The 27,461-nt window shown below is 37.1% G+C and overlaps 3 protein-coding genes across 8 annotated transcripts; all 3 read right to left on the minus strand.

The window, feature by feature from the left end:
* Positions 1-4,753: 4,753 nt before the first annotated feature.
* On the minus strand, positions 4,754-12,724 carry LOC122084219. Its single transcript, XM_042652302.1, has 10 exons — positions 12,265-12,724; positions 11,931-12,022; positions 11,695-11,827; positions 7,787-7,956; positions 7,306-7,597; positions 7,059-7,225; positions 6,780-6,945; positions 5,635-5,712; positions 5,385-5,551; positions 4,754-5,213 (listed from the first exon to the last, which is right to left on the minus strand). The coding sequence occupies exons 2-10, from the start codon at positions 11,959-11,961 to the stop codon at positions 5,044-5,046; spliced, it is 1,374 nt and encodes a 457-aa protein (XP_042508236.1). The 5' UTR covers positions 11,962-12,022; positions 12,265-12,724; the 3' UTR covers positions 4,754-5,043.
* LOC122084458 lies at positions 10,684-11,397 on the minus strand. The gene is made up of 2 exons (XM_042652718.1): positions 10,917-11,397; positions 10,684-10,828 (listed from the first exon to the last, which is right to left on the minus strand). Exons 1-2 carry the CDS (start codon positions 11,216-11,218, stop codon positions 10,702-10,704), a joined length of 429 nt encoding a protein of 142 aa, XP_042508652.1. The 5' UTR covers positions 11,219-11,397; the 3' UTR covers positions 10,684-10,701.
* Positions 12,725-16,980: 4,256 nt separating the features above from the next.
* LOC122084454 (protein RESTRICTED TEV MOVEMENT 3-like) lies at positions 16,981-20,495 on the minus strand. 6 transcript variants are annotated; one of them, XM_042652705.1, is made up of 7 exons: positions 20,244-20,495; positions 19,041-19,153; positions 18,824-18,950; positions 18,500-18,669; positions 18,019-18,310; positions 17,773-17,939; positions 16,981-17,411 (listed from the first exon to the last, which is right to left on the minus strand). In XM_042652705.1, exons 2-7 carry the CDS (start codon positions 19,102-19,104, stop codon positions 17,242-17,244), a joined length of 990 nt encoding a protein of 329 aa, XP_042508639.1. In that variant the 5' UTR covers positions 19,105-19,153; positions 20,244-20,495; the 3' UTR covers positions 16,981-17,241. The 6 variants fall into 6 exon arrangements, with proteins under 6 accessions (XP_042508639.1, XP_042508635.1, XP_042508640.1 ...); XM_042652701.1 differs by having other exon boundaries at positions 18,824-18,953; XM_042652706.1 differs by lacking the exon at positions 20,244-20,495 and adding an exon at positions 19,896-20,229.
* Positions 20,496-27,461: the final 6,966 nt, after the last annotated feature.

Consider the following 27,461-nt stretch of genomic DNA (forward strand, 5'->3'; position numbering starts at 1 on the left):
TCTTCAGCACAGAGTAACACAATCTTTTCACATCTGTTGTGCCAAGACATAAAAACATGCATTAATCGGAACTCATTAACTGTGTAAACATTAAAATGAGACTAATTATAAATGAAAAGATTGACATTGGGGGGTCAATTACTTCTTGTTTTCACCCAAAAAAAAATTAAAAAAATTAAGACACAAAACGATACTGAGCCCATCAAAAGCTTTTCATCTCATTCTGATTTCTGTCCTATTGCTCCAATGAGCAGTAGGTGTGCTTCAATGATGCAGACATCTTTCTCCAAGAAGCCTTCTGATTGAACTCTCAGACTATGGAGAAAGAGGAAACTTCCCCAACCCCACGCATTAGTTGAGCCATTAAACCATTTCTGCACTGCACCGGAAAACAAATGCTTCTAAATTTGGTAACAAGAAAATCAATCTTAATTGATTTGGTCTTTTTTTATAATTCCTTGAACATGAAGGACTAAAAGACGGGTTTAAGAAGGAGCTAATGGCAATGGAAAAGCAAACTAACGGTTTCAAAAGTAAATGACTCAATTTTATGTTCCATGTGCTTGCCATTGACCTGGTCCTCTACTAGCAATTACGCTTCCACATACACTCCTCGCCCAGGAGGAGGGTTGTTAGATCATTCAACTCCAGAGTTTCCTGCAATGCACCAATTATATTTTTTCTAATAGTTAACAATCTACATTATTCTCATAAGGGGAAGTAGATGAAGACATAATAAATATGATAAGCAATTGAACTAGGCTGACAAAAAATGGTACCATTTGTAACCGCTTGCTTCGAAATTGTCAGAAACGTATCTTTCGAACGAGGATTTGGAGAGCAAGGAAAAGGACTTAATCCTAAGCTCACAGTGAGTTGGAGGTTCATCCCTTCTTGTTCTTGACACTACTGCTGCAGAACACGAAATTGAATTTAATATTAAAGGTGAGTGGTAGCAGCGCTTAAGAGTCTGGAAGTTATAAACAATACATTAAGTATTAACTGTTGATCTATTTCAAGATAAATGTTTATCGTCCAATTGTTTTCAATGCATCAACCGGTAACTCACTATCATGGTGAAGGCTGACAGCCACTTCACTCTCTCTCTCTCTCTCTCTCTCTCTGCCGCATGTCCTCCAACTCTTGCTCCATTCCCGCTCAGGCGTTCACCCCAACCTTGTCCCCTTACGCCGTGAATCCGCGGCACCCCCACTTCTCCATATGTTAGTTTTTGGTAAACTATTGATCCATTTAGAGCTTAATTCCGATGTAAAGGGTCGGACGGATCCTGATTCTCCGGCACTTGATTCAACCACCGTTGCTGCTAGTGAGGTCTCCATCGACAGTCCTCTGATGAACTCTTCCCGTAAAATCTTGTTCCAGATCATGGAGAGGAGCTCGAGCAGCTTCAATGGCGGTCCTAGGATTAAACATAGAGGAAGGGAAAGATCTTATTTTGCAAATGTCAGAGTCACCCCTGTTCTAAACGTTCCCATTCGTTCGCTTCATGGATCGTAGAAGTTATTTCTGTCTTTGAATTCGGGCAGCAGTTTATTCTCCTCAGATGGGTGACAGAACTTCCACCAAATTCATACCAACAAAAATCACCCCGACTGGAATCGATTTGGTTTCGGATTATTCTTCAAGTAACACTATACATTTTTTTTTTTTCCTTAAACTTAGTTTCATCTAATCCTCTCTGTTTGGTTGCTATCTTTTCCGCGGAGAGGAAGGCGAAGGGAAGGAAGGAGGCATCTATGGAGCATGCGGCTACTCTGAAGGTTCATTGAAAGGGGAAGAAAGGGTTGTGGTCACTGGCCATTGGTTGGGCCTCCTCGATCGATGCCACAAGGAGAGCTACTGATAACATCGTCAGGGTTGCAGCCACCGGTTCCAGCAACCGTTGACGGGGTGCAGTCGCCCGGATCAAAATCCTTTGTTTTTCTCATCCCTGTCTTTCCTTGTTTTGCTACCTGCAGAACGCGTGAACAATAAGGAGACCAACGGTCAAGATTGGGTGAGGATTATTACATCCGGTGCGTTGGTCTTAAAGTTGTCCACTTGTCGCGTTTTGCGGGTAGCAAAACAAAGAAAAACAGGGATGAGAAAAATAGAGGATTATTTTCCCAGTCGCCCTGGGTCCCATTTGATTAGAATTTCAGCATCCGTCAAACCCCGAAACCGCTATCCGTCGAACCCAGAAACCGCTATGTAACAAGATGTGAGTCAGAAACGAAGGAAACTTGGAATCAAGCGGTATTTTGAGGGTTTTTTTTTTTTTTTTATATTAAAACAGAGTGGGAAGTTTTCCCTGTCTGAGAAGGGATTCATCCACGGCCAATTGTTTAAAATGGTTTCGCGGGGGGGGGGCGGGGGACAGTGGTACGAAATTCCTCTAAAGCATCAGATTTTATGCAATAGCTTCTCTCTCTCTCTCTCTCTCTCTCTCTCTCTCTCTCTCTCTCTCTCTCTCTCTCTCTCTTCTTTCTTTCTTCCTCATTGAGGTTTATAGTGTATCTAGTATAATTGAGACAGATCCAGATGTGAGTCCCTCACTCCACACCAAATGTCCTCCCCCTATTTTACCACGCCCCCATTCACCCTGTGTCCAGGAAAACTTGGTCCAATTATAATTGCATGGGGATTATGATTTTTTGATTCTCTAATTTAAATAAAATAAATAAATAAATTTTCTTGAATCACCCCTAAAAATCTCCATAATTTGGGATGACCCCCAAAAATGAAAATAATAGCTCGTATATCCCTCACTTTCATTAGAAAATTTCTAACAAATCCATTAGGTCATTAAGTGATGATGTCATCAGTCTCATATTATCTAAATGGCCAAACTACCCTTATGAGGAAGTGAACCTACTCTTATACCCTTGACCTTAAAATCCTCTAATGGGTGAAGTACCTTGCTTTGTCTAAACCAAAAACTCCATCGTTGCTCCTTTGACTACCTGCGAATAAAAGATGGAGAAGAAGAAGAAGCTTTGACTAACTGTGAAGGATATCTGTAACATTAATAGATTTTGATTATTGGGTATCATCATTGATAATTCCATTAGAAAGCAACACGAAGCTTCCCTGCCATGTCTCATCTCTCATAGAATTGCAGTCTCTGCAAACCTGCAACCACTGAAACCCAATCTCACCTAAGCCAAGACCTGGTCTAAAGTATGGTTGCTTGATGATATCATCTCCTACCTCTCTTTCTCTATGTCTCTTTTAATATATCTGGATTGCCCTTTTGAGATACTAGTGGTTTCTATTGACTCTGATTTCATTTGTTTGGTTTACGAGACGACAAAGATTGGTTTTCTATTTTATGGATTCATGAGAAATACTTCTTTTATCTCGAAATTTTCGAAGAGTGCAAAAGAGATTAGAAAAAGCTACTAAGATGGGGAACGGTAAGCACAGGTGGATGATCTTCTTGTATCGAGCTTTGCCGGCTGCATTAAAATCAGAATGGAAGGAGACCCCCAAGGAATTCGTCTGTCCTATTTTTGGGTCTTTAATGGCAGATCCTGTGATTTTTGCGTCGAGTCATACTCTCGAGCGAATCTGTGTTCAGGTTTGTAAAGACTTGGGTTTTACTCCAGTACTTCCCTATGGATCAAAATCTGATTTATCTATTGTAATCCCTAATATTGCCATTAGATCGACTATTCTCAATTGGTGTCGTGCTAATGGCGTTGAACGGCCAACTCCCCCAAAGCTCAGCTCTGCGGAGAAGCTCGCTCGTGCACTTATACCTACTGAGAAATCAACTCTCAAATGTAAGAAAGAAGAAGAAAAAAGAAACAGAGAAGGAAAATCTCGGCCTTGGAGGAGTTGCTTAAAGGAATGTCGAAGAAGTCCAGTCAAATTATCTTATGTATTATGAAATGACCTTGCTGTCCTCCTATGTATTTTGAAACCGTTCTCCCAATTTAAAAATAGAACTTCATTATTGACTCAACATCTCTCTTCGTGTGTTTGAATTACCATATTAAGTTCCTGAGAAACAATATTGAGATTAACCGTGCCATGTTTTTTTTACAATTAGCAGCTCAAACTCTTTCCAACCAACGAATAAGAAAATGCAGTAGCAAAAACTCATTTGATGAAGCAGGGTACATGCAAAGAAATGACTGATCTAGTTATTGAGATAAATATTTACTGATAAGGAATATTATTGTATATCTGTATATACCAAGTTTGTATTGTACTACACCATGCACTATTTTTCCTTACATCTATGTATTCTTGTACAGTACATGTACTGTACCTCTCTTGACCTGTGAGTAAAGGTCCTCTCTTGTATATAGACAAATACATCATACAATTCTTCTACCATTTACATTCACGGAAGATGAAAGCTTGGATAAATGTGCTCAATCATTGGTCTACGTTGACACTTAGATAAGGATGACATAGGAGTTAGATGGTGTGAGGCCTTGGTGAAAATCAACTATAAATTTATGTTAAGTTTGTCTCGAATTCTTGACCCATTTTGAAAATCAACTATAAATATCTTCTTCTTCACCCGAGGATGTAGCACACCACATCGGTGTGTGAACCTCATTAAATCTCTGTGTTGTGCGGATCTATTGTCTCTTTATTTTTGTATTTCTTGGTGTTTGCTCTAATAATTTATATTTTCCATCATTTTCAACTACAAAAATGTAAAGTATATATGCCTACTCTTCTCCCCCAGATTACAGTTTTTTGAGTTCAAAACAAAATATCCGATGTTGAGTCACACTTTAATGAACTTGTTCTTGCTCAGATTATGTAGCAACCCAGAAGGGAAAAAAAATTTGTTCAGCTTATAAGAGAACAATGCACAACACTAGAAACAACAAAAAAAAGTATTTCTTGAGCATCATAAGCGAAAAATTTAGTAACATAATAAATCACTGGCAAGTACAATTGTAATTGTTCATGTTTATATGCAGATACTTCATCAACGCTGCTGTAACCTCATCTACCAGATCTAGCTGAATAACCTAAGCCATAGAAAGATACGGAGCCCATCCAAAGCTTCTTCTCCTCTCATTTTACTCTCTGGCCCAGTTTCTCAATTGCTCCAACGAGTAGAAAGTGTGCTTCAATGATGCAGACATCTTTCACCAAGTAGCCCTTTGATTGATCTCTGAGACTATTAAGGGAAAGGAATTTTCTCCGACCCCAATTCTTAGATGAGTCATTAAACCAGTTACGCACTGCACCCAAAAGCAATTGTTCAGGAATTTAGCAACAAGAAAATGAATCAATCTATAATTGATTGCACGTTTTACTTTTATTCCTTAGAAATTAATCAAGTAAAAGATGAGTTTAAGGATCAAATGGTAATGGAGAAAATCAAACTAATGCTTTCAGTAGTAATCACTCACGTTTATGTTCCACGTGCTCGCCGTTGATCTGGTCCACTAATCGCAATTGTACCTCCACATACAGTCCGCGGCTGGCAAGAAGGGTTTTTGAATCATCCAAATGCAAGAACAAAGAAAGGCTTTTGCCCTTCTCTTGTCCAGTACCTTTGGGATAGAGATATATTCTCCTGGAATCAATAACTTAAAAACAGTTCAGACTTAAGCTGCTAGTTAGTATGAAGTGTAAAATGGTGGAAGCATAAATCAGTACCATTTATGACCACCAGCAGTGAACACTTCAGAGAAATGGAATTCCTTATTCAATTCAAGAAATGTTGAGTGATTCCATCTTCACTGCCCAATTGTCCAGGGCTTTATTATTTCTTTAATTCCTTCTAACATGTCACTGGATTCGATGAGTATGTTTACATATAGACTATGGACTATAAAGTAAGAACCTGTTCTGTTCTTAAGAAGAGAAGTCAGGGATTTCATTGTTAAAATGGTCTACCGTATTTGTCATAATTGGTGAGTAAAACCGTTTACCTCCATGTATTAGCATAACCCGCTTGAATTTTAAGTGGTCCATTCTTTTCAATGAGTTTCAGTTTTCCATTGAATTTTCAGAGGGGACCAAGATTTCAGTGTGGGCACCACACATATAGGGTTTGCGAGCAGGTTAAATAGAGACCATCTGATGAAACCTTGATAATCTCATAACTATCTTTCAAAAAGTCTGATATAGTTATGAGAATAATATTTACATTCACAAACTCAGATGTCTTAAGTTCGACTCCCATTAGGCATACCTTGGGCCACTCACACGGGGATGTTTAGTTCCCGTGGGACTAATCAGGCCGAAGGCCTAAATACCCATCCTTAGCAAAAAAAAACAGAGCTTGGTACAAAATGAGCTTAATCATAGTTCTAAGTTGAAACTTATATAAGGATGACATCAGAATCAGATGGTGTGAGACCTAGGTGCAAATCAACTATATAAATATTTATATTATTTTCCACCATATTTAAAACGCTTCAAATTAAACTAGTGGTGTTTGATCTGTATATATGTAGTAGCTTACAATTACAGGTAACAATACCCCATTTATAAATTGCAGCTTTTCAAATTCAAAACACAATAATAACCATTAGATTGCACTTAAATTACATTGTTCTAAACCACATCTTATAAGAACATCAGGCGCAACTTAAAACAGCAATAAAAGTTTGTTCCGAGGGTACCATAACCAAAAAATTTCAGCAACATAATATATCACTACTACCAAGTAGAGACAAAGTTTCTTGTTTATAAGCAGATATACTTCCTCAAGGCTGAGGTAATCTCATCTATCAGATCTCGCTGAATAACCTAAGCCATAGAAAGTTACTGAGTTCATCAGAAGCTTTTCCTCTCATTCTGATTTGGAGCCCTGTTTCTCTATTACTCCAATGAGTAGAAGGTGTGCTTCAACGATGCAGACATCTTTCACCAAGTATCCCTTTGATTGGTCTCTGAAACTATCGAGAGACAGAAAATTTCTGAGACCATAATTATTATTTGAGTCATTAAACCATCTCTGCCCTGCAACCGAAAACAAATACTCATGAACTCGGGAACAAGAAATCGATTCGACCTTTTGAAGGAGCTAATGGCAACGGAGAAAAGCAAAATAAAATTTTTTGGTACAGACTCACTTTTCTTTTCCACGTGCTTGCCGTCGACTTGGTCCACTACTCGCAATTGGTACTCCACATACACTCCTCGGCCAGGAAGAAGGGTTGTTGAATCATTCAACTCCAGAAACAAAGAAAGGCTTTTGCCTTCCTCTTCACCACAACCTTTGGGCCTGAGTATTATTCTCCTGAAATCAATAACTAAACAGTTAAAAGACTTCAGCTGATAGTTATGTAAGTGTAAAAATGGTGGAAGCAAAATTGGCACCATTTATGACCACCAGCAGTGAACACTTCAGAGAAATGAGATTCTTTATTTAATTCGGAGAACTTGTCTATCTTCCAGGTATAGTTACAAGTGTCAGGCCCTGCTTTCATCAACAAACACTCCCTTTTCCCTGCAACACTCTCTCTGTGGACAAAGACTTCAGCTCCAAACACACAAATGTCATCGACCAAGTATCCATTCGTAGGGTCATTGAATTCTTTCAGGCTAATTAATCTGTCGAACCCAGATTGAGTTCTTGATGCACGGAATCTTCTTGCTCTTCCATTGGCATCTAGTGTCATTTATGGCAGTTTTTCAAGCATAACAAATTAGGCAGATGACTATGTATAAAACTAAGAGTTGAAGACAAAGTTTGTGTTAGATTTGAGTCTTGTCATTGTCACAAGCATTAAACAAATAAAAGTAAGACACAGCTTATAAATAAATTTTAATTTGACGAAGTGTAATTGAAGAAAGCCACCTTGGATGCCCAAGTACTTGTCCCCAAGTTGGTCAAGCAACAACAGCCTGAACAAGGCATGGACCTCCCAACCTGGAGAGAGGGAGTCTGTTTCTGAGATTTCCAAGTAGAGAGAGATGTGCCCTTCCCCATTTTTGCCCTTGTTTCCTTTTGGGTACAGGCAGAGTTTCCTGTAATACACCAATTATATGTTTCTAGTAGTTAACATTAACAACCTGCATTATTCTCAGAAGGGGGAGAAGGAGGGGGAAAGCTGATGAGGACATAACAAATATGATAAGGAAGTTATAAGCTGATGAATAAAGTACCATTTGTATCCACCTGCTTCGAAATTGCCAGATTCGTATCTTTCAAGTGAGGAATTTGAAAGCAAGGAAAATGACTTAATCCTAAGTTCGAAATGAGTTGGAGGTTCATCCCTTATTGTTCTTGACACTACTGTTGCAGAACATGAAATTGAAGTAAATATTAAGTTCTTCACGAAAAAAGAAAGGAAATTGCCAGTAGGGATTGAGTGGAAGTATAAGCCTTCTGCGAACCTTCTTTACTATCGACAGGGGAAAGCGCCATGTGGTCTGGGTATAATTTTGTTACTCAATTCTAATCTCTGCTATGCAGTTTAGAAGCCTAGTTCCTTTCACAAGGGTTGACGGAGCACTCAGTTCTGCATTTGGAATTCAAAAGGAAGTCATTTCCTATTGCTATCTATTCAAGGTCTGCAAAGCCGAGAAATAACAAACCATTGATTGATTCCTGCTATAGTTATTTTGAAGCAAGTCATTTCCCTTGCTCCAAGAAATAACAAACCATTTTCCCGTTCTTGTTCACAACCTTTGATTCTGGCGGGATTCTAGAATCTGGTGTCGATCAAACGAGAGAGAAGAAATAGAAGAGAAAGATTCTGACCTTTTCCAGCGAAAGGAACTGGGCTTCAGGAGAAGTCGATCGTCGCTCACCGCTGCCTCACCTGCAGAGTCGAGTATCAGAAACGAAGGAAACCTTAAAATCAACGGTGTTTTTTGCGTGGTGGCCCTTTTTTATATTAGAAAAGAAGGGGAAAGTTTTCCTTCACGGAGAAAAATTCATCCACAGCCACTTGTTTAGAAAGACTTTGCAGGGGGTGGGATAGTAATACGAAATTTCTCAAAAGCATAGGATTTTATGTTATTTAAATGTACGGGGTGGGATTTAGAGCAATCAATCACAAATTGGTTGGAGAGTTGCAATAATTCTCTTAAGAGGTTTTAGTGTATCTTGTATTGTCTTATGTGGATTCACATATAATTATTATTAGATCTTACTAAAAAAAAACAGCATAATTTATTATTGGTCTTATATTTCTAATTAGATTGGTTTATGGATTCATTGCACATGGAAGTAAAATTATAATGGAGAAAGTTTTCTATGTCATTGGGTGAATGATGGAATAGTTCAGATGTGACTCTCTCATTGTTCACTTAATCTCCCCTCCCCCCTATTGTAGAGTTCCGATTGTTTTATTCTTTTGGTGAAGATTGTAGTCTTGATGCCCCATTCACTGTGGGTTCAAAAAAACTTGGTCCAATTATAATTGTGTGGGGATTATAATTTTCTGATTCTCTAATTTATAAAACAAAAAAAAGTGTTCATTGTTTTTGTGGGAAAACCCATTTTACAAGTAAAGAAGAGATCAATTTATGAAGTAGAGAGTGGAGTACGTAGCTTTTGGGTTTAATGAAAAAATATGTGACCCATCAGTGAGTTGCCCAGATGATTATGGCGAATTAGAGATTGTGTGGACAGACGCATGGGTTGAAGTAGTATGAATTATGAAGAAAAAGAAATGTGAGATTTTGTTTAATTTGTTTTGTTTGTTTTTTCTAGTAAACAGAAATAAAGTGGTCAGTAGTCCACCGAAAGAGGAACAAAAGAAAAAGAGGTGCTTGTGTTGTGTGTATCAAAAGGATAATTTCCAATCCGATATTATATGGTTTTGGGTTATGTGATAAAATCTTATTTCCACCATATTCTTCTTTCAAAAGATATATTGTAAATATATTTCTTATTTAAAAAAAAATCATATTACCTCATTGTATTAGCATATCCCTCTTGAATGTTAAGTGGTATTTTCAATGAGTTTCAGTTTTTCGTTGAGTTTTCAAAGGGGTCCCAGATTTAAGTGTGAGCGCGCCCACAAATATAGGGTTTGCGGGTGGGTTAAATAAAGACCATCTGATGAAACCTTGATTAATCTCATAACTACCTTTCAAAAAGTCTGATATAGTTATAAGATTAATATTTACATTCACAAGAGATGAAAGCTTGGGACAAAATTAGCTTAATCACAGTTCTAAGTTGAAACTTGTATCAGGATGACATCGGAGTCAGATGGTGTGACACCTAGGTGCAAATAAATTATATAAATATTTATATTATTTTCAACCATATTTAAAACGCTTCAGATTAAACTTGTGGTGTTTGATCTGTATATATGTAGCTTACAATTACATGTAACAATACCCCATTTATAAATTGCAGCTTTTCGAATTCAAAACAGAATAATATAACCATTAGATTACACTTAGTAACATAATAATAAATCAGTACTAGCAAGTAGAGTCAAGTGTTCAAGTTTATAAACTGATACTTCCTCAATGGTGAGGTAATCCCATCGACCAGATCTAGGTGAATAACCAAAGCCATAGAAAGTAACTGAGCTCATCAAATGCTTTTCCTCTCATTCTGACTTGGAGCCCTGTTTCTCTATTACTCCAATGAGTAGAAGGTGTGCTTCAACGATGCAGACATCTTTCACCAAGTATCCCTTTGATTGGTCTCTGAAACTATCGAGAGACAGAAAATTTCTACCACCCCAACTCTTATCTGAGTCATTAAACCAGTGGTGCACTGTACCCAAAATCAAATGCTCATGAATTTCAGAACAAGAAATCGCAACCAATTTTAAATCCATTACAACATGAACAACAACCATCCAACAACAAGAACAAAGAAAGGCTTTTGCCTTTTGCTTCTCCATTACCATTGGGATAAAGAGATATTCTCCTGAAATCAAGTACTTAAAACAGTTCAGACTTTCAGCTGCTAGTTTGTGTGAAGTCTAAAATTGGTGGAAGCATAAATTAATTGGTACCATTTATGACATCCAGCAATGAACACTTCAGAGGAATGGCATTCATTAGCCAATTCAGAGAACTTCTCTATCTTCCAGGTATGGTTACAACTGACAGGTCCGGCTGTCATCAACAGACACTCCCCTTTGCCTGCAACACTCTCTTTGTGTACAAAGACTTCAGCTCCAAACACAGAAGTGTCGTTGACCAAGTATCCATTAGTAGGGTGATTGAATTCTTTCAGGGTAATGAATCTGTCCCACCCGGATTTAGTTTTTGTTTCACGGAATCTCCTTGTTCTTCCGTTGGCATCTAGTGTCATATATGGCAGTTTTTCAATCTTAATCAATTAGACACAGATGACTATATGAAACTAAGAGTTGAAGACGAAATTTTGTTAGATTTGAGTCATGTCATTGTCACAAGCATTAAACAAAATATTAGTAAGACAGGGCTTATGAATGAATTTTTAATTTGATAAGTGCAATTTGAAGAAAGCTATCCACCTTGGATGATCAAGTACTTGTCTCTACGTTGGTCAAGCAGCAACAACCTAAACAAGGCATGGACCTCCCAACCTGGAGAGAGGGAGGTTGTCTCTGAGATTTCCAAATAAAGAGAGATGTGCCCTTCTCCATTTACATCCTTGTTTCCTTTTGGGTACAGACAGAGTTTCCTGCAATGCAATGCACCAATTGTATGTGTTTAATGATAGTTAACTATACATATACATTATTATTATTCTGAAGAAAATAGGGGTTCCCTTTATTTAATTGTATGTGTTTAATAATAAAGTACCATTTGTATCCACCTGCTTCGAAATTGCCAGAGTCGTATCTTTCAAGTGAGGACTTTGAGAGCAAGGAAAATGAGTCGATCCTAAGTTGGAAGTGAGTTGGAGGTTCATCCCTTCTTGTTCTTGACACTAGTACTGTTGCAGAAGATGAAATATTTGAAAAAGTAGTAAATATTAAGTTGTTACACGAAAAAAGAAAGGAAATTGTGAGGAGGGATTGAGTGGGAAGTAGACGAACCTTCTTTACTATCGACAGAGAAAAGCGCCATCTTGACTGGGTATAATTTTGTTACTCAATTCCTTTCATGAGGGTTGAAGGAGTATTCAGTTCTGCATTTGGAATTCAAAAGCCCCTTTTTATAGATCTATTCAAGGTCAGTCAGCAAAGCCGAGAAATAACAAACCATTGATTCCTGCTATAGTTTACTTTGCAGCAAGTCATTTCCCTTGATCCAAGAAATAACAAACCATTTTCCGGCTCTTGTTTACAACCTTTGGGTTGATTCTTGCGGGAATCCAGAATCTGGTAACGATCAAACGAGAGAGAAAATATAGAAGAGAAAGATTCTGACCTTTTCCAGCGAAAGGAACTAGGCTTCAGGAGAAGTCGACCGTCTCTCCCCGCTGCCTCACTTGCAGAGTCGAGAGTATAAGAAACGAAGGAAACTTGGAATCAGGCGGTATTTTGAGGGGTTTTTTTTATATTAAAACAGAGTGGGAAAGTTTTCCTTCACGGAGAAGGATTCATCCACAGCCATTTGTTTGAAAGGGCTTTGCAGGGGTGGGTCGGGACAGTGGTACGAAATTACTCTAAAGCGTAGGATTTTATGTTTGTTTGGTTGTAAACTTGTACAAGGTGGGATTTAGATCAAACAATCACAGATTGGTCGGAGAGTTGCAATCATGGAATCAAGTATCGGTATCGGATTGGTATCGGCTGAGGCCGATCCCCCGATACCTGACCGATCTGGAGATGGGTATCGGTATCGTCCTGGGAATCGGATACTGATCCGGATCGGCCGATCCGACCCGATCCATAAAAAATATATTTTTTTTAACTTTAAACTCATATAGGACGAACAGTAGAGAGAGAGAGAGAAATTCAACCTTTCACAGTGCAGTAATTTCTCTGCCTGTTGAAGGAATCAAGTGGTTTGTTTCTTCGTTTTTTCTATCTTCAATAATCAACACCTCACTTTGATCTCCTTAATTCATTCAATTTCAATCAAGATAGCCAGCCAAATCGTTGTCTTAACTCTCATCTTCGTCGCCATCGTTGGCTGTGTATCCGCCCAAGCACCTGCCCCAACCCCCACCACTTCCCAAGCTGCCACCGCTCCAGCAGCAGATGCCACCATCCCATCTGGCTCCGCAGCAGCACTTACCCCAGGCTCTGACGCAGGTGCATTATCTCCCACCGAAGGCTCCGCCAACTCCCCTGTCGACAGTCCCATTGGCAACACCGACGATATTGCTGCATCCGTTCCTGCCTAAGAACCTTCCACACACAAGAACAGTGCATCATCCTTTGGGATTCTCCGCCGTCACCGGTGCCGCCGCAATTGCCGGTTACTTCCTCTTCTGAGCACTGAGTTGCCTTACTCCACTTTGCTATCTCATTATCAGATTCACTCTTTTTGTCATTCTCATTCTGATCCTGAGAATTCTTATTCTCCTTGGATTTATTGATGAGCATGACCCCGGAAGCGAGTAGGAAGAAAAGGATGAACCCTAACGCTGCAGCAATGGTGATCATCCTTTCAATTTGTTTATTTATTTATTTTTAAATTTGACCGATCCTAACCGATACCGTGACAGATCCAGGAAAATTGTACGATTTTCGATCCTTAACCGATGCTTGATCGATCCTTATTGATACCAATCCGTATTGTATCTGTTTCGGCTGTAACAGATACCAAGTTTTAAAACTTTGGTTGCAATGGATCTCTCTCTCTCTTTTTCTTTCTTTCTTCGTTATTGAGGTTTAGTGTATCTAAATATAATTGGGATGGTCTAGATGTGACTCCCTCACCTCCCTCCTTTTGTACTTCACCACGGGTTCAGGAAAACTTGGTCCAATTATAATTGTGTAGAGATTATAGTTTTTTTATTCTCTATATTACACACAAGGGGAAAAAAAAAATTCATTTTTTTTGTGGGAAAACCCTGTTACAAGTAAAGAAGAGATCAATTTGTGAATTGGAGAGTGGAGTAAGTATTTTTTTTGGGTTTAATGAAAATATCAAGTTTTATCGGATGAATATAAGCATTCGTGTCAAACTAAATTAAATTTCTAGTGTTGTGTAATTGCTTGCTTGATTATTTTTCCTCGTATTTATGTATTTGTCCTCAATAAATGATATTGGGGTGAAGTTTGTCAGATTGTAGTAGGATGTCAATGAAGGTCTAAAACACAAAGTGGGGATAAGGAGTATAGAATAATATTTTTTTTCTTCACTATAATGCACGGTTTTTTTTTTCTTTTTTGTTTTAACATCTGCGGAATTATTGGAGGAAAGGGGAGATGCTGAAAAAGAAAGAGGTGCACAAATGACTTTGATTCCAAGATGAGGAAAGAAAAAAAAAAAATGAAAGAAAAGAAAGGGTTTTGTCTATAGAAAAGACTACGTTCACAAGTGGGTAGGAGTCATGGGTGTCAATGGGCCGGGTTGGACTGGGTTTTATAAAACCTAGCCCAACCCTAAGGTTTCTTGATTCAACCCAAGCCCAGCCCAGCCCTAGGTAGTGTTAGGATATCTCAGCCCAGGCCCAACCCTGTCGAGTTTAGCCCAACCCAACTCAGCCTTAATGAACCCTGATTGAGCTGGGTTTAACCCAATCCAGTCCAACCCAATACTATCGGTTACCTGGTTGCTTGATCTTGATGCATTGCAGAGGCCAAAGACCAAAGTTTTCGTATGTGCGTAGATTGTGGAAAGCAAAAGAGTCTTTTCTACAAGTACCCATTAATAATTATTAGCATATTTATATGATTATATACTTTATAAACATGGTTGAGTTGGGTTGAGACCTCAACCCAGGCCCAACCCAACCTTATGTGGGGCCTGAAAATCTCAACCCTAACCCATCCTATGGGCTGAAATCTCAGCTCAGCCCTGTTTGGGCTAGGGCTGGTTCAGGTTGACCGGTTTGACACCCCCAGTTGGAGTAGTATGAATTATGAATGAAAAGGAAAGTGATATTTTTTTTTTTTTTCCAAATAAACAAAAGTAAAGCACTGAGTAACCCATCGGAAGATATTGAGGTTGCGTTTTTAAGGTTTTTCAATTATTTTTGGATGCAACAGAAGCTAGGAGCAAATTGGCAAAATTCCACTTCGTTGGTATTGATTTTGTGAGATCATAAAGGATCAATAGTATGTAGGTACTTTGAGATTGATGGTGGGCATAGACATCATAGATCGGGTAGGAAGTGATGATGGTAAAGGGTTCAAGATTCTCCATTGAATGCCTTAATGACCATATTGACTTTATTATGTGGCAATAATGAATGAAGAATATTCTTATACATGAAAGGACAATCAAAGCTCTCAAGAAGACATAATTCAAAACCACAAAAAATGAGTTGCACGAATTAAGGGATTTAGCATACATTACGATCCAGTTGTAGCTTGCGGATAATACTCTTCGAGAGATCATCTAGTTGGCAGATTCAAAAGAAAGTTTGGACAAAGCGTGAGAACAGGTACAAGTCCATGTCATTGACAAATTGAATGTTTTTTAAGAAACATTTATATGGCATTTGGTTGTCAGAGAGAGCAAAGTTTGAGGTGCAATTGTATGAATTCAAATGATATTAACAATATTTCCGGCTCTGAATGTTAAGATCAAAGAGAAAGACAAAGCACTTCTCTTGGTGGCTTCACTACCTCCTTCATTTGATAAAAATATGACCACACTGTTGTTTGATAATGATATTCTTAAATTCAACGAGGTTAGTGCCGTTTTGCTAATGAATGAGATAGGACAGGGGAAAAAAAAAAAATAGCAATGAGGGGCTTCAAAAGGAGGGTAATCCCTTGGTTGTAGATGTTGGTCAAGAAAGAGAAATCAAATGAGATTGGATGAGTTCGGCAAGTACAATGGTTGCTCCAAATCTAAAGATCATAAAATAACTTGTAATTATTGAGAGGAGGAAAGTCATATAAAAAAGAATTGCTTGAAGTGTAAGGAAAATAAAATAGAGAAGGAGAATAGAGATAAATCATCAAATGATGCTATCATAGCTAGAGAAGTCCTAAAGTGATGATAGAGATGTCGTTCTCACCACTTCATCAGGTATAATAACTTCAAATTAGATTTTAGATTTGGATTATATTCATACCATATGTATTCAGTCAGGGATTAGTTTGATACATATCATGCATGTGATAATGATGTAGTCAAAAAGACAAATAATAAGAAAATATAGTCAAGATTGAGATCATACCGATTCACTTATTTGATACATATGTGCAAAATTAAACTAGGTTGCTGAATCTAAGGATGCTACTAGCTCTAAAATTGGGCCTAAAATATGGAGATTGAAACCTTGTTAATCTGGTATAGACAACAGGTTGTGACATCATTAACTTTTTTGGCAATGAGTCAAAAGAAATGGAATCTTAGAGGAAATTTTGAAAAAATACAAAAAAAAAAAGTATTTGTGATCCAAAGGCAAAATGAATCATTCTATTTGTTCGACCAAAGCAAAAGAGACTATTCCTAATGCCAAAGATGGTAATTACTTACCTTTAGTCTAAGATTGAGTGTTGATGACAAATCACATCACTTACATTGCCCCGATAGTCACAAATCAGCCAATCAAATCCAAAAGAGTAAGCAAAGCCTGGACCCCTTTCACGTTTTTCTTTCTTTACAATCCCACTGCTCTACAAACCCAAGAAGCAGTAAAAAAAATTCCAATTTAAAAGGCTTCCAATTGAACTTGTTTTCTGTTCAGCTTATTTATCAAACTAAGAGAAAAAAAAGTTAAGCTTATGGTGGCAGAAGAGAGAGAGAGAGAGAGGGGGGGGGGAAGGAATTGGCAGAAGAGGGTACACCAGCATCTTCTCAATCTCTCTCTCTCTCTCTTAACATGAAATAACCTTGCTGCCCTCCTAAGTGTTAAACCATTCTCCCAATTTAAAAATAAAGGAGAATGACTATGAACTCCACATCTCATAGGGATTCATTCTGGTTACTTTGTTTCAATATGATTTGGGTCAAGGCATAGTTATAGCTTTGCTAGCTAGAAATATGGGGCCACAAGATGAGAGACGCAAAGCATTATCTCTCAATGAAAAATGCTTATATTCATATATATGCCAAAAGATTACTATTCTCCTTCAAAGCACATTACAGAAGCAGGGAATTCGGACAGAAAACGTCTGATATAGTTATTGAGATAAGTACTTACTGCTTAGGAATATTCTTGTTAATGTTTATTTATATGCAGATACTTCATCAATGCTATAACCTCATCTACCAGATCTAGCTGAATAACCTAAGCCATAGAAAGATACCGAGTCCATCAAAAGCTTTTTCCTCTCATTCTGATTTCTGGCCCAGTTTCTCAATTGCTCCAATGAATAGCAGGTGTGTTTCAATGATGCAGCCACCTTTCACCAAGTAGCCCATCGACTGGTTTTTGAGACTATTGAGAGACAGGAACATTGCCCAACCCCAATCCTTACTTGAGTCATAAAACCAATGTTGCACTGCACCCAAAAATAACAAATGCTCATGAATTTAGGAACAAGAAAATGATTCAACCTTTTTTTTATTCCTTAGGCATGAACAAGTAAAAGACTAGCTTAAGGAGCTAATGGCAATGGGTGGAAACCAAACAAACGACTTTCCGTGCCACTGACTCACGTTAACAAATGTTCAAGAATTTAGGAACAAGAAAATGATTCAATCTTTAATTGATTCAACCTTTTTTTTTTTTGTAACTCCTTAGACATGAATTAAAAGACGAGCTTAAGGAGCTAATGGCAATGGGGAAAAACCAAACTAGACAAGCTTAAGGAGCTAATGGCAATGGAGGAAAACCAAACAAATGCTTTCAGTGGTACTCACTTTTCTTTTCCATGTGCTTGCCGTTGACCTGGTCCAACACTCGCAATTGTGCCTCCACATATACTCCTTGGCCGGGAAGAAGGGTTGAATAATCATTCAACTCCAGGAACAAAGAAAGGCTTTTTCCTTTCTGTTCCCCATGACCTTTAGGCCAGAGATTTACCCTCCTGAAATCAATAACTAAACAGTTTAAGACTTCAGCTGCTAGTTTGTGTGAAATCTAAAAATGGAGGCATAAATTGGTACCATTTATGACCACCAGCAGTGAACACTTCCGAGAAAAGGGATTCCGCAAACAATGCAGAGAAATTCTCTATCTTCCAGGTATGGTTACAAGTGTCAGGTCCAGCTGTCATCAACAAACACTCTCCTTTGCCTGAAACACTCTCTCTGTGGACAAAGACTTCAGCTCCAAACACACAAGTGTCGTTTACCAAGTATCCATTAGAAGGGTCATTGAATTGTTTCAAGCTAATTAATCTGTCGAACCCAGATTGCGTTCTTGATGCACGGAATCTTCTTGCTCTTCCATTGGAATCTAGTGTTATATATGGCAGTTTTTCAAGCGTAACAAATTAGACACATCACTAAATAAAACTAAGAGCTGAAGATGGAAGTTCCGTTAGATTTGACTCGTGTCATTCTCACAACCATTAAACAAAAATATTAGTAACACACAGCTTATGAATGAAATTTTAAATTGATAAGTCTAATTGAAGAAAGCCACCTTGGATGCTCAAGTACTTGTCCTCAAGTTGGTCAAGCAAAAACAGCCTGAACAAGGCATGGACCTCCCAACCTCGAGAGAGGGAGTTTGTATCTGATATTACCAAGTAGAGAGAGATGTGTCCTTCCCCATTTTTGTCCTTGTTGCCTTTTGGGTGCAGACAGAGTTTCCTGAAATGCACCAATTATATGTGTCTAATAGTTAATAGTTAACATTATTCTCAAAAGGGGATGAGGGAAGAAGGAAGAAAGGAGAAGGGGAGGGGGAGGAAGCTGATGAAGACATAATAAATGTGATAAGCAAGTAATAAGCTAAATAAAATACCATTTGTAGCCACCAGCTTCGAAATTTCCGGACTCGTATCTTTCAAGTGATGACTTTGAGAGCGAAGAAAATGACTTAATCTTAAGTTCGAAGTGAGTTGGAGGTTCATCCCTCATTGTTCTTGACACTGCTGCAGAACATGAAATGGAAGTAAATTTTAAGTTCATGAAAAGGAAATTGACAGGAGGGACTGAGTGGAAAGTAGCCCACTGCAAACCTTCTTCACCCTTAATAGAGAAAAGCTCCATCTCGCCGGTTATAAATTTGTTCTTCGTTTCCATACTGCTAGCAAGTCTGAAGGTTGTTCAAGTGGAAAGGCTCCTTCTGATTCTGTGTCACATAGGGTAGAGATTAGACAGGAAGCAACTAAAAGATGCAGTGGTCTGTGTTAATGCACAGCATAACAGACTGTTCATGAGGGTGGATGTACTCAGTTCTACATTGGAAATCATAATTGGAGCTCAAAGTTACTTGCTGATATTCTCATAAATCCCCTTCCTATTGCTCTATTCAAGTTGTTCCAAGACAAAATACAAGGTCAGCAATGCAGAGTTTCACTTCAGAGGAGTGTTAAGGCTTCTCCCCAGACAGTTTGCCACATTATAGGCCGCCTTCAGTTACAACCACCTTATCCTTCTGCTATATATCCAATTGTATACTTTATATCATATTCTATTTAAAATCTTTGTTATAACAATAAAAAAATCGGGGATTTTATAGTTAAAATGGTCCGCTGTACTTATCACAATTGAGGGCAGGCCTCAGCGCAACAATAAGGTTTCTCCATTGCAACCTAGTGCAGCACTTCACAATAAGGAATTTATATTTCACAGGGCTAAACTCAACTAAAAGACCCAGTGCAGCACTTCAGAACATTATTTAAAAAAAGAAAAAAGAAAAAAGACTGTGATCTGATCTTCAGTATAAACAAGAATGACAGAAACAATTAATTAAGCAAATGAAGCTCCAGCACAATGACATGATCTGAATAAATTATAGCCCACCTGAGTTATCACAAACACAGTTCATTAAACAAGTAGCTGCAGCCTGCAATGCAGAAGAATATACAAACCTATGCAAGGATAGTGTTAAAACTTAAAAGAAGCTACTCGAAATCATCAACTTGGAAGTCGGAAACACATGGGAAAACACTCGTTGGTTCCTCTTGTTTCGTTCTTCTGCGATTGAATTTGGAGGCTTGTGGGCCAAGAAGAAACAAAAGAAATCAGTCAAGAAAACCCAAAACCCTTGTTAGCCTTTAGGTTTTTCAGAAACACGAACCTAATCTGCTGATCAGTGACACAGGGTATGAAGGGAGAGATATCTATACCCAACTCCAACAAGGGAAAACCATAAACCCAAGTCTAAAAAGAGATATCAACCAAAAATCCAAGGGCTAAAAAAAGAGAGAAAGACTTAGAGCGGCCAATGGCCGTGGTCTGCAACCGCGATGTTGACCAATAGACTCTCCCGCCTACCTCTCTCCCTTTCTGATCAATTTCGTTGGTCACTCAAAAGACTCGCACTTACAGCTTCCAACTCTTGACCGAGGAAGAAATGAAGGATCAAGTCTAGAAAGAGTTTAGAGTGAAGACTGAAAGTGAAAGAGCTCCTTTACTCTTTCTACTTCTCTTTTATTTTCTTTCTATCTTTCCTTCTCTTTTCCTCTCTCCTTGGTGGTGCTACTAAAGTACTAACTTCTTGAAATCAATTCAGGACAAAGGATTTATTTATCGGTATCGGCATGGGTATGGCCGATATCGATACAATACAGATTGGTATTAATAAGGATCGATGCGTATTGGTCATCTTTGCCATGCTTTTTCAAATTACCTTTCTTCACTGTTTTACCCCTGAAATGAAGGGGCAGCCGATCTAGATCGATCAAGTATCAGTATCAATATTAGCTGATATCAATACTTAGAACCATGATCCAGGATGAACGTTTGGAATATTGTTTTAAGATCAAATTTTTTTATATCAGAGTTACTAGAGATATATAATAGACGGAGTGGAAAGCCTAGATCTTAGAATAGCTTCTCTAGGAGATGAGCCATTTTTGACGTTTGGCCCTCAAATCATGATTTACTTCAACATATTCCGCAACCTACTCAAGGCAACTTGGCCATGGCTATCTCTTAAAACCTCTTTTAACACCTACCTACAATAATAGATCAATCTCGTCAATTTTGTAATATCTAGTGATTCCAAAGTTGTTAAATTCATAGGGTCAATTGCAAAGAAGTTATTATATACTTGAAGCACTAGTAGTATGGATATTGCTTCTAGAACCGAGTTTCCCCCACCATCCACCATGGCCATTCGACATTGTACAATGGAGGTAAAGACATGGAGAGTGGTGGGGGTCCCATCTGGACAGTCTCATCATTCAAATGCCGGTGAAGGAAAACTTTGTCATGTTGTTTGTAACTCTAAAGATTAATGTTATTTGTTTTTCTTTGGTTATAATAATAATAATAATAATAATGAATAAATAACTTCAAATTGATTTATAAAATGGTTCAAAAATACGTTTTTCTCAAAAAATTAAAATTGTTCTATTACATCAATTTGAAATACCTTAAAAATCAGAAATACATTGATAGTTCAATTTCTAAGAATAAATTCTCTATATTTTTTTGGTAGAACGTGGTTATGGTAGGAATGTATGCAGGGTAGGGAGGAGGCGGGGATGGATGTGGATGAGTGTGGTGGTGGTAGCAACAATGGTGGCATAAAGTGACAATTAGGAGAAGAGTCTTTTATTTTTAACATGAAATTATTGCTTTGTCCATCAAATTAACCATGAGTTCATTAAATTAATACTTTGTCCTATCAAATTAACCATGTGCATATTAGAAAACAAGAGAGATAACGATTTCAATTTCAAAATTGAAACAATTCCTCAACTATTTCAAAATGTCTACTCTATTTGATTTTTATTTCACTGAAATAAGTTCTAAAAGTCAAACCAAACAATTTCCAAAATAAATACCAACCCCATAAAATGAAATAGAACTCATACTAAATCAAGCCTAATTTAATTTCAAACCCCATGAAAAGCAACTTCGACTACAATAAGCTAAAACTTCAATGAGACTCTACCCAAAAAACACACTTCAATAATGAGATGTTCACAAAGCCTTATATGGGGGCCACAAGTTGAGATAATTATGCCTCAATACTGAGCTCGTTAAAAGCTTCTCCTCTCATTTTGATTGTTTCGGGTGCGGTTTCTCAATTGCTCCAATGAGTAAAAGGTTTGCTTCAATGATACAGACATCTTCCACCAACTAGCCCTTCGATTGGTCTCTGAGAATACCAATAGGTATGAAATCTGACCAAACCCATTTCTCAAAAGAGCTTTTAAACCAATGCTCACTGCATCCAAAAACAAAAGTCCATTAATTTGTGCTCAAACAAGCTAATTTATGAGCTAATGGTAAAAGCAAACCAATTGTAGTTTTAGTAGTAGTGACTCGCATAAAAATCCTCTGCGATAAAACAGTGAGCGGCAGTGAGAATCCAATGTCCATGGTGCATGCCAGGGTCTTCTCAGTCGTTGAATTTTCATTGCCACTCACTACTCACCACGAAGGATTTGAACGCACGTTTTTTTTTTCCACGTGATTGCCTTTGAGCTGGTCCACTATTCGCAATTGATACTCCACATATACTCCGCGGTTGGGAAGAAAGGTTGCTGAATGATGCAATGCCAAGAATAAAGAAAGGCTGCCTTCCTGGTCTTCATCATCTCCATTGGGCCAGAGTTTTAATCCCCTGACCAAATCAACAACTTAACACTTCAAACATCAACTTTAAGTTAAAGAGTGAAGTGTAAATATGGTGGGAAGTTCAAATTTGTACCATTTATGACAACCAGCAGAAAAAACTTCAGAGGAAAGACATTGCCTAAACATGTGAAGATCATTGTGGTACATTTCAGAGAAATTCTTTATCTTCCAGGTATAATTACAAGTGACAGGACCTGGTGTCATAAAAAGATACTCCCCTTGGCCTAAAACACTCCATTTGTGGACAAAAACTTCAGCTCCAAACACACAAGTGTCTTCCACCAGGAATCCTTAATTGGGGTCATTGAATTCTTTGAGGGTAATGAATCTATCAAACCCAGATTCAGTCTTTGTTGCACAGAATCTTCTTGCTCTTCCATTGGCATCTAGAGTAAAAATAAGAGTATCAAAGGAATTTCTGTTAGATTTGGGTCTCATCATAAATCATGATCATCAAATAAAGCTATTAGTATTAACATCAACCTTGGAGGATCAAGTACTTGTCCCTAAGTTGGTCAAGCACCAACAACCTGAAAATGGCATGGACCTCTGAAACTGAAGAGAGGGAGTCTGTCTCTGACATCACCAAGTAGAGAGAGATGTGCCCTTCAGCATTTTTGTCCTTGTTTCCTTTTGGGTAAAGACACAGTTTCCTGTAATACACCAATTATATGTGTGAGTGTCCAATATTATTCACAGAAAAGAAAAGGGTATTGAAGACTAAATAAGAAAAGGTAAAAAGATGAGTAAAGTGACCATTTGTATCCACCAGCTTCGAAATCTCCAGAATCGTATCTTTCAAGTGAGGAGTTTGAGAGCAAGGAAAATGATTTAATCCTAAGTGCAAAGTGAGTTGGAGGTTCATTTTCTTACTGTTCTTAAGATTTCTGCATCAGAGCATGTAATGTTTGTAAATATTAAGTTAAACGAAAAAAGAAAAGGAGTGGATGGATTGAGTGGAGGTATGAACCTTCTTTGCCATCGATAGAGAAAAGTTTGAAAATGATTATAAAGGCAAATGAACCCTAGTGATTCTGTTTTTTTTTTTTTTTTTTTGGGTAAAGAACCCTAGTGATTCTGTGTTTATAAAAAGAGGTAGAGAGTGGACTACGTTTAATGCAAAAGCCTAACAATAGAGGAGTTCACTTTGGAAATCGTAATTAGTTCAATGATAAATGAATTCAACTTCTATTTTAGAGGGGTCGGATTTTAAGAAATCTATTGGTGTTCCCTGTTTTTTGTTAATGAGAAGGAGGAGTTGGAGCTCACAGTTACAGGAGGAAATTCATATTTGATGTGTTGGGGTGGGTGGGGAAGAAGCTAGAATTTGATTTGATTGACTCTCAATCAATAGATTTAAGGATGGGAATTTTTCAAATATCAAGAATTGAGAGGAGGCCCACATAATTGTACTTTTGAGGATAGGTGTGTTGAGGTGTCAAATTCGGCTAATGGTACGTTTTTATATATCTCCTTTAGGCATTAGCAGTTATTATTCCTTCTTCAAATCTTATGGAGTAGAATATCTCAAAGAAAGTAACAATCATTTATCTGTTCAAAGGAAGAGATAGAGTTGAGACATAGTGAGGAGGTGATCAATAAAATTTTAATCATAGTGTGGAAGCGACCCATTGAGTTCATGATAAAGAGGGTACTCATTGAGATTTTCCATAGGAAGCGTCAGAATCGAATAATGACGATGATCCTGTTGTTTTTTAGAAACCTGATCTAGTCAGTTTTAAAAAGTTATTTTGCAACAGAGCCATCACATGAAAAGTGTTTCAAATTATTTTTGCTCTCGCGATGGAATTACTTAACTCTTCCATAGCATCTTTTTCCTAATTGCACAAACTTTACTTTTTATATTTAATGAATTGCATTTTTTGTTCTGCTTGATGTAAGAATATCTCCTCCTTTTTTGTGGTCTGCCCAAAAAAGATTATAGCGATTGTTTTCCATATATTTTTATTTCTTTTTTTCCTTAATACATACAAAATATCTATAAAAAAAAATGTTATGTGGTAACTATTTCCCATGATATATTGATTCACCATTTATTATATTGTTAAGTAATGATTCTCCTCGATTTTATTGATTTTAATATTCAACAGTCATTATTAATTCACCCAAATTTACCATTAGTTATATAGTTCATCTAACGGTTCTTCACGATTTTTTTAATCTTAATTTATTAAATGCTTGAATTAATATCATTTATTTCTAAAAAAATTAATATAATTTATGACTCATAATACCATTAAAAAAAAAAAGACTTTATGAATCAATTGAATTATTTAATATAAGGGAAAAAGTAGAATGTGGCACTGTGCCTAGATAAAAGGGGAAGAAATGACCACCTTGCCGATCATAAAAGGGAGAAATCCCACCCCTATTGATACTTCTATATGCAATATTCCCATTGGCCCCCGCAATGCCACAACCACTGCCATAGAGGGGCCACATGCCTTCCAGAGAACACCCTCCTTTTTATGGAAAAGGGCAAAAGATCGAATTAACCTGATTGAATGAAATATTCTTTTATTTCAAATGCTCTTGTATCTAGAGATAGAAGCCACATGATCAAGCAACATTCTTTTTTCCTTAATTTAAATATGAAGTTCCTTCATATTAAATAAAATGCATTTAAATCGTTTGAAACATTTCATTTCTCCACCATCAGACAAATTCTCACATGTCCATTTTGCACAGACAAGTTTGCCAGCGTACATATAGGTTTTCTACCAAAAAAAAAAAAAAAAGGCACATATATAAGGTGAGCTGGCGATTAGACCACGCCCTCGGCCCAAACCTGACCCATCATAAGATGGGCTTGAAAGTCTAAAGCTACCCCAGCCTACGGGCTGAATAGGCCCCGCCCCTGATTTTTCAGGGTGAGGTCTTAGCAGGATTGGGCTTGGCCGCTTGGTGGCCAAAACTTGCATCCCCTATTTTAAGCAAAAGAGGGGGAGAGAACATAGATGCACACACCATTCTACATCAAAAGCATTATGTTCAAATTCAGTTCAGGCATCTTCAACTTTTTAAACATATCAGACCGTAAGAGATAATTATACTAACATTCAAAACTTTATCTCAATTTAATGGATCTCTTAAATAGAGATTTCAAGTAAGGACGAGTGCAAAGATCCATCCGAAAAAAGATTGACGAATTATGACTAATAATATAAGAAATAATTACATTCTTGTTATAAATGAATTGGCATTTAACTACACGTTCTAATCTAGTATACCATAAATGATGAAATAATATTTAATTGTGTAGTATATTTAGCTTATTCATATATCTTGAGAGCATCTGAATAATCTGGACATCAATCTTCTGTTCAAGGTTAGCAGTCTACAACTTCTCTAGTACCTTTATGCATGCATAAAGAATTGCATGCAACATAACCACCGGCGGGTGATCAAGACATTATTTAATAAAGTAGCCACATATGTGGCTGATCAGAGACAATAGACTACTTGGTATACTCCCTTTTCCACACCAGCCTTGGTGACATTTATATGGTGCATCATTGATTCTTTTCCTTTTTTTTCTTTAACTTCAACTTTCAGTTGCACTTCCTATTCTGAAATAACACATTAAAGGCTGTTTTTGGTACCCAAGAGAAAAAAAAAAAAAAAATATATATATATATATATATATATATAATCGTGGTTAAACTTTCTTTGGACTACTTTATCCTTCTTATTTATGTAAATACCTTTAATTACAATTATAGTATCACTTTTCTTTATCTTTCTTATCTTTTCTATATTTTGGGTACCCTTCGTTCTTTTTTAGAAATATTAATTTTATTATTTATTTAAAATTAGTTTTTTTAATAAAACTCCTACGCCCTTTACACACATTTTCTCTCTCTCTCTCTCTAATATTTATAAATAATATTAATTTCTTTATTCAGTTAATAAAAAAATAATTTCTTTATTAACTCTCTCGCCTTCCCCCCTCTCTCTCTCTCTCTCTCTCTCTCTCTCTCTCTCTCTCTAATATTTAGAAACTAATATTTTAACAATTTAGCTTTTTTTATTCTTCTAAATCTCTCATGTCCCTCTTCTTAATTTCTCCTCTTTTTTTTTTATCTTTTTTATTCTAAAACTTCTTGCACTCTCTCTCTCTCTCTCTCTCTCTCTCTCTCTCTCTCTCCATTTATCTGTCTCTTTTTTTTTTTGTGTAAGGTCCTCCATCTATCTTTCTTTTTTTTCTTTTTTTTATCAAAAAAACTGTAACACCAAATATAGAATTCAAATCGCACATCTCCCTTCCTCCATCATCTTTCTTTCTCTTTTTTATTCCTCCAAATTCCTCACATCTCCCTACTTAATCTCTCCTTTTTTCACTCTCTCCCAGTTTCCGTGTATAATAATTTATTTCTTAATTTTCTTATTGTTTCCTTTTATTTTAAAATTCTTTCTCCCTCCCATTTTCCTTTTTCTCTCTCTCACTCAATCTCACGCGTCTCCCTCCCTCCATCTATCTTTCTTTCTCATTTAATAACAGAAGTACCACCGAATGTGGAATTCAAATCACACATTTCCCTTCATCTATCTTTCTTTTTCTCTTTTTCTTCCAAAAAAAAAAAAAATTCTATAACACTAAATATAGAATTCAAATCGCAACTTGTGGGAATCAAAACCCCTCTTCCTTCCTATTTCCTCCATAATAATAAGAAATAAGATTTATACAAAATAAGAAACAAGATTTACCATCAAAACTAATCCATTAGTTAATTGAGTAGAAAATATATATATGAAAGAGCAGCATATGGAGAAGAAACTTACAATTATATTGGCACTCATATCTTTGTCATTTTACTTAATGA

Source organism: Macadamia integrifolia, chromosome 7 (assembly GCF_013358625.1).
Source record: "Macadamia integrifolia cultivar HAES 741 chromosome 7, SCU_Mint_v3, whole genome shotgun sequence".
NCBI lineage: Eukaryota > Viridiplantae > Streptophyta > Magnoliopsida > Proteales > Proteaceae > Macadamia > Macadamia integrifolia.

Excerpts from the sequence above, each read along its gene's own strand:
- LOC122084458 (XM_042652718.1), bottom strand. The coding sequence starts at position 11,218 with ATGACACTAGATGCCAACGGAAGAACAAGGAGATTCCGTGAAACAAAA. Across the intron at positions 10,829-10,916 it reads ATTGCTGGATGTCATAAATG|GAGAATATCTCTTTATCCCA; the intron begins GTACCAATTAAT and ends ACTTGATTTCAG.
- LOC122084219 (XM_042652302.1), bottom strand. The coding sequence starts at position 11,961 with ATGGCGCTTTTCTCTGTCGATAGTAAAGAAG. Across the intron at positions 7,957-11,694 it reads GAAGCAGGTGGATACAAATG|GAAACTCTGCCTGTACCCAA; the intron begins GTACTTTATTAT and ends GGTGTATTACAG. Across the intron at positions 5,552-5,634 it reads ACTGCTGGTGGTCATAAATG|GAGAATATATCTCTATCCCA; the intron begins GTACTGATTTAT and ends TATTGATTCCAG.
- LOC122084454 (XM_042652701.1), bottom strand. The coding sequence starts at position 19,104 with ATGGAAACGAAGAACAAATTTATAACCGGCGAGATGGAGCTTTTCTCT. Across the intron at positions 18,311-18,499 it reads CAAGTACTTGAGCATCCAAG|ATTCCAATGGAAGAGCAAGA; the intron begins GTGGCTTTCTTC and ends ATATAACACTAG. Across the intron at positions 17,940-18,018 it reads ACTGCTGGTGGTCATAAATG|GAGGGTAAATCTCTGGCCTA; the intron begins GTACCAATTTAT and ends TATTGATTTCAG.